Source organism: Aplysia californica, unplaced genomic scaffold, assembly GCF_000002075.1.
Source record: "Aplysia californica isolate F4 #8 unplaced genomic scaffold, AplCal3.0 scaffold00573, whole genome shotgun sequence".
NCBI lineage: Eukaryota > Metazoa > Mollusca > Gastropoda > Aplysiida > Aplysiidae > Aplysia > Aplysia californica.
The window spans coordinates 62,637-69,859 of record NW_004797843.1 but is presented as its reverse complement, the minus strand read 5'-3'; the positions used below and the strand labels follow the sequence as shown (position 1 = coordinate 69,859).

The window sequence follows — 7,223 nt, the reverse complement described above, 5'->3', positions numbered from 1 at the left end:
CACCCTTTTCCCTCCTAAAAAAACAAACAAACAACCCCACCCGCGTTGCCGATTAACGCCGGATACAAGAAAAATTCGCAATAAACTGTCTAGCAAAGACACTAAATTGATACGGTTCCAGAAACTTCACCTTGAGGACCACCACGCAAAACATCGCCGCTTGGCATTGAATGGAAATAAGCACCGAACGCGACATTAAAGGACCTCCGGCATCGGTACCACGATTGCAGTAATGGGGCTATTAGCCTTGTGAACCTTCCTCTTAATCTTATTTATTCATGATCACAGAGACTGTTGTTTCTTCCCCAAGCGAGACGTTTCAGTTCCCTTTTTCTTACTCAGCGCCTTGTATTGACTCAAATAATACATCATGTATAACATGTACCATCGTCAAAGCCTCAAGGTCTACCAAGGAAGAAGGTAAAAAAAGAAGGGGAAGGATGAATATACGAGCAGGAAGAGAAAAAGGGGAAAAAGAAAAGAAATCAGAAATCAGAAAAGGGGAAAAATATTGACCATGAAGGAAGCGAACAAGAAAAGGAGCACAAAAAGGAAGAGGGGGTTGGGGAGTGGGGGTGGGGGGGTTACAGAGCAGAAATAATGATAAAAGAAGTAAAGATGGAAAGAGGAGAAATTTACCCTGATTTCCTCAGTACACTAAACCCCAACGGGAAGAGACCAAAAGTTCCTACATAATTATTGCTTCCCTGTGAGTCCTCCTGGGGGGTCTGTGACAGAAAATTGCAGCATAATTAGCCCCTGAAAGGATACTGATAATTTTCCAATTCTTCTGCCACCCTATATCTCAGGGATTTCCTACACAAAGCCCAACGATTTTTGTGGAAAAAAAGGCAGCCATGAGGTGCTTTCAGCTTTTTTCAAACCACACATTCTTCAGCTATGGTTGTGGACCAATTCAGATTTTTTTAACCGACGTCATTGCATGCAGGAAAGTTTGTGACCATAATTTGTCATGTAATACACTCACAAAGCACAAGGCATTGAACATAAATTTCGTCTTTACTCAAGAAAAAACATGCCTTCCAAAGGGTCAGGAAAGGTACAACCCCCCCCCCCCCTTAAAAAAACAAAAAACAAAAAAACAACAGCAACAAAAACCTAACACAAAATTAAATCAAGCTATCACCAGTACCATGCCAATGTAAACCAGGCATTTAACTAAGTCTTTTTGCACAAAAAGATAGCACCGGCTGTAACAGCAAGCCGAAGTGAACAAGAATTGGGCATTTTCCCTCAGGTTTTTGGAATTTTCACTGAATTTTTATTTTTTGGCCCATTAAAGTACACATTTCTGTGTGTATTTTACTGAAAAACGTTGATAAGAGGCATAAAAGACATACGTTCTCAGTTTCCAAGGACTCTCCAGCTAAGGAAATAACTCAAATTTGGCGGCCATTGTCTTGCTTATTTCGCATCTGAAACGAGGTGGACCCCACCTCTATCAATCGCCAATATCTTATGTGTATTCGAGATAAAAGGATTAATTTTTTTTTTTTCTTTAACAAAAATAAAGCAAATGGACAGATGATACCAATAACTCCATATAACCCAACATTGACAAGTGCGTGACACATATATCACAAAGTACCTTTCCATAGGTACAATGGACATTGTTCAGAGATTTAAGAATTAAATTCAAACCCACAAACTGATGATGCAAAGACAACATCTTAACATGTGTAATAGATCTCAGCTCGCCAAGGGATGATGAGATGGCAGAATTGAGAGGGATGGACAGAAAATACAATTTTATCACAGAGAGGTGAGCATGTGATCTTGCAGCAACTGATGAAAATTGTTTTGTTTAGTCAATTTAGTTATAACTAGACAGCAAAGAAATTTTCAGTTTGCTTGAAACAGACGCATTAAACCCCCCCTTTCAACACTTTCAAGTCATTTTAAGTGGAGGACCAATTTTGACATGTCCACTTCCAATAGGACCCAGACAGACAGGTTGAGAACCCTGAAAACTCCACAAAGCAACCCAAGTTCAAGAACACTTTTCTGGGGAGCTGATGATTATGTATCAGGGTCCTCCGCTTCTTAACCCAGCATGGTACCAACTGAGCTAGAAAAGAGCACCTGCTTCTAACAGATAAAAACAAATTTATGCACACTGCGAATAGAATTTTAAAATATATTAAAGTCGGGGACAGCAACTGAATTTGGCTAAATTTGAATGTGACCTTCAAATTAAAGCGAATTCGTTTTTCAAGGTCCCGAGTCGAATCTGTCTCTAAATCACTCTAATGGTGCCAAATTTGTAGTTCCCCCCCCCCCCTTCCCATGAAAGACAATCTGGCTGGCCCTGACTGGTGAAAATGAATTCAATTGACAGTGACCACTAAACGAAGTATACTACGGACAACAACAATAACACTGATAAACGAAGATAGATCATTCTGAGAAGATTTTAAGGATCTAATCATCCCTAGGTTGAGTCGTGCCGCAGCATGACAAGGCACTGACGGATGGTACCCAGCTGGAAAGAAAAAGACTGGCAGACCAACAGACATATGGTGAAGAACGAGAAAACAGGGAAAGACCCAAGACTCTTTAAAAAATTATAGGCTAATCATTTCAATCATATAGTAAAAGACAAAAAACCCCACAAAATTTCATCAATTCATCAATACTCTGAAAAACACAACCCACAAGAACAGACAAAAAGACAAGAGACATGAAAAAATTATTGCAGTTAAAAAAAAAATATTTAAAAATTTTTTTTTAAAAATATATATAAAAAATATTTAAAAAATATAGATCTAGAGTAGGCCCGCATCACCGCGCTACTGTTTTGGTGCGCAACCCCCGGTCTCCTGCTTTGTTTTGGATAAGAACAGCGAAAACGAGGTCATTTTCTGTGAGCATGCGCAGAATGCAGCTTATTTCACTTTCGTTTTGGAGGTTCCTGTCAACACACGTGATTCTACGGTGTTGGAAAGTTTTGCCCCTTCATATTAATGGTTTTCGTAACCGGTATCGATCAATTTACTAAGCGCTTGAGTAGTCGATTATTTAGCACATCTAGCTAATCTAGCTCTAATGTATCGTAGAATGTATACTAGAATCGATAAATACTATCGCAGGCTGCTTCTTAATGCCCAGGAACGTGTTAGATAGGGTTGCGCACTGAAGAGGACAAAATTTGGGCAGTCCGTTTCGTGCGCAATATCGGCTTTTTTGCTATTTGGCATTGATAGTGTGGCTTCTAGGCCCTTTGTTTGTTTTACTTATTAAGTTATTTCTCTATGACCTGCATTGTGCACTGAAACAGACTGTTTTCCTTCCATTTGGATGCATTATATTGCCATTGGAAGATGATAAGTTAATGTATTCATGTCAAAATTAATTAATATGGAAATATAATCTCCAAAATGTTCAATTTCTTCTTTTCATGTCTTTTTCTTCTTCTTTTCATGTCTTTTTCTTCTTCTTTTTTGTCTAGGTATAGTCTAATTCTTGTTTTCTTCTTTCACTTCCTTGTGTCCACAGCACCTTTCTTTTTCAATTTCTTCTTTTCACGTCTTTTTCTTCTTCTTTTTTGTCCTTTTCCTTCTAAAATACTAGATCTAGATCTAGTCTAGGTATAGTCTTATTCTTGTTTTCTTCTTTCCCCTTCTTGTGTCCACAGCACCTTTCTTTTTATCCATTATCAAAACACATACACAAGGTGTAAGGAAATCTCCTGTCAGGGGGCGCACAGCTCCCAAAAAGAACACGCCTAATTGACCTTGGCCTTCCATTATGGTCAGTACAGGAACTTCTTGCAAGGAAAAGAAGACAAAGCAAGGATAGAGAAAGATGAAAAGTGTCAGAAAAGAGCTAGATCTAGATCTAGAGCTGTAAACATGGTACTATTGCGCACCAAACAAGACGATATGTTGCACCAAACCAGAAACCTTGCGCACCAAACCAGACACACGTTACCAAACAAACACCACCACAACATATAGAAATTTTAAACTGCTGTTACAGTAATGCGCTACACCGTATAGAGAGGAAGTTTTTCTAACTTCTGGTGAAAAAATCATGAAGATCGACCTGTAACTTCCAGAGATATCCACAAAAGATCGCTTACTGTATATCGCACCACAGGATGTACTCTAGATCTATTTAAAAAATTTAAAAAAAAAAAAAAAAAAAAAAAAAAAAATATATATATATATATATATATATATATATATATATATATATATATATATATATGTATATATTTATACTTATAAAGCTTTAACTCTTCCTTTACCAAATATTACAATTCATTAGTTGTTTTTGTTCTTCTGAACATTGGCATGGTGAAGGAGGCAAGATGTTGTTAGGACGAGCAGCAATCTTATGCCTAGCAAAGCACAAGGACCACAATGACGAGAGTTGTAAATATATATCATTATTATATTTTGTTTTTCCCGTACTGCAAATTGCAATTCAGCAAAATTGTTTCCATTTTCATACTTTATGCAATCAACTGCTAAATCAAGCACCACCCTAACCTTAAAGAAGAGAATGAAAGGAAAGGGAAAGGGTGGGAGACTGAGCAGTTCTGGAAGGAGAGAACCAAAAAATCAAAAGTTTTCACAAGCTAATACTACTAGAGCAGTTAATTTATGTGTGGAAGGGGGGAAGGGGATGATATTTTGAGCGAACAGTACACATTTAAAGCATTTTTCAGTTTGGAAGGAAGTAAATTTGCATTTTGCCTGGGTGGAGTATGAAACCTCTACTCTTATCAAATTTAAGACCACTGAGAGATCTTTTAAAATATGTGCACAACTTGCACACGGGACCTCCAAGATTTTTTTCGCCCTTCCAAGAAGGCTAGGTGTTCCATGTTACCTCTACGGTACCCTAAGATCCAGGGTGCGGCTGAAACACTGCAATAAGAAGGAGCAAGGAGTAGCAGTAGAAAGAGTTGGGGGGGGGAGCAGAAAGTAGAGATGAAAGCAGATGTCAGAACATGATTAGAGAGCAGGAAAGGAGGAGGTGAGAAAATTTTAGGGAAGATTTTCCATCGCTGGCAGGTTTCTAATCCTGGACCTGTTGAATGAAAGGCCAACACCACCTCTCTAGACAACGAGAGCCCCCTAGAGATGTTGAGTAAGACACTTCAAGAAACTTTCCAAACGGTGACCGCAACAAATTATAAAATAAAATTACAGTATTTCAATCACACAAAATGATTATTTATATACACATGATGCTAACCTGACATCACAGATGTATGTGTGACAGACTCCCTCCACTGCCTTGACCATCTTCACAGTCTCCTCCAGTCCCTTATTGTTGACGTCCCACAAAACTACGACAGCTCCGAGCTTAGCAAACTCCATGGCCATTCCTTGTCCCATACCGCTGCCAGCACCAGTGATGAGAACAATTTCTTCTGTCACACTTTTCTTCTTGTAACCAGAGAAAAAGAAGCGTATCCATGATAGAAAAAAAGCCGCAAAAATGTTCCTCACAGCCGTTATTCCATCAAATATGATTTGCATATCCATGAAGGCGAATCTTCCAATAACACTGATGTTCAGTTCAGGAAACCTTTAACAAAACAGGCTTAGGAATTTAATTTTTATGCCCCACAAATCATCAAATGCCACACAATGTTTTGTAAGAAGAGCAGCTCAGTTCAAATATGAGCAGGATCTAGACACAGAACACTTGTCATGCTTTCATCATAAAAAAATCGAAAAAAATACTGCATCTTATAATTAATTAAGTATTCAAATTAGACTAATCTCTAAATCTAGATCTATAGATCTAGAATCTAGGCCTAAATCGACACAAATAAAGCTCCAACTGCTCACAAATGACAAATTATGCAACACACACCGGTAAATGATCTCGGGAGTAGAGGTCTCTTCATCAATTATAATGCTAGATCTAGATCTAGTAGATTTGGAGAGAAAGTAACTGAAGAATTAAAACCCGTCTCATTACTACACTACACAGACATCAAATAGATATAGAGATAAGAAAATCGCAAAGTAACAAGCGGGCCCAATGTTGTTGGCCATCTGTTGTTAATGAGTCAGGTAGACATTGTCTGTTGACTGTTGACAATCAAATGATAACAACTACAAACAGCTTAGAAATCTACTGCATGCCGACAAACAAACGAGTATAAACACAGACAAGTAAAACTTAGCGAAACACCAATGCATCCAATTGCTTTGAATCGCTCACAAGCTAATTTCATTCAAACCTCTCACTATCAGGATTTCGTATTTTATAAGCGTCTACTGTCTAGGCTAGACCTACTGAGAGATGTGCTGGAGTGTTTTGAGTTTTGGTTTTCTCTTCACTGCTGTCACTCTTCACCTGTGGGAGGCGAAGACTCGAGTACACTTTGATGTTTGGACATACATGTTGAAATCAACTACTAATATAGAAATAAGAGCAAAAATATTGTATCGATACTAGAATAAAAAGAATCTAAAAATCTTAGCACAAGAGCGGAAACAGCTGAGAACCTGGCCGCAATCGTTTTTTTGCATTGATGCTAGGCTATCCTCAAATATTTGGGGATAGTGAGTCCGGTAGTCTCTGCACTATTCCCAAATCGTAGTTCTATGGTTCTGTCACGAATGTGTGACCCTTGGAGTAGGCTAATAGCTACTCCAAGGTGTGACCTGTTAAAAGGAGATAACTCTATGGACCCAAGCCAGAACCCAGCTGATGCTCAAAAGGCCCAACAGGATATCACATGACCTTTGATCACATGTACATGTATTTTGTTTCATCGTTTTGTTCATGATGCAAATGCAAATTTAGCCTTGTGCCTGATCGTATGCCGTGTGCTTGAATTATAAATGTATTTTGCAATGCAAGTTGCTTCATGTGTGTTTGAGAGCTTGTATTAATTCTCTCTCTCTCTCTCTCTCTCTCTCTCTCTCTATCTCTATCTCTCTCTCTATATATATATATATCTATCTATCTGTCTATCTATCTATCTATCTTTTCCCCTTGCACCCCCTCTCAATGTACGTGAAAACCATACTGGCCAAGAAAGGTTTTCCAGTTAAAAGGTTGAACTGTCAAATATATTACTTTTTATTATGTGTTGTGTGAGGTGTAATTGTGCTTGTGTGATGAATTAACTGCAACTTCGTTTAGTGACTTACAAATTATCTTTACGAACGAGCCTAGTTGGAACGAGTGAATAAATGAATGTTTATCATCAATGTATTTCCGTTATAGAT

General features: G+C 38.2%; 1 protein-coding gene across 11 annotated transcripts in view; it reads right to left on the bottom strand.

Moving 5' to 3' along the window:
* The window catches only part of LOC101853580 (epidermal retinol dehydrogenase 2), a 27,247-nt gene extending 20,580 nt beyond the window's left edge, over positions 1-6,667 (bottom strand). The window contains exons 1-2 of one of the 11 annotated variants that reach the window (XM_035972082.1): positions 6,495-6,667; positions 5,227-5,667 (exon numbers count right to left, since the gene is read on the bottom strand). In XM_035972082.1, coding sequence (XP_035827975.1) covers positions 5,227-5,519 — 293 coding nt within the window. In that variant the 5' untranslated portion in view covers positions 5,520-5,667; positions 6,495-6,667. Of the gene's footprint in view, positions 1-5,226; positions 5,691-6,156; positions 6,383-6,494 lie in introns of those variants that run through there. The other 10 variants (XM_035972079.1, XM_013087325.2, XM_035972084.1 and 7 more) reach the window with 10 other exon arrangements.
* Between the last annotated feature and the right edge of the window lie 556 nt (positions 6,668-7,223).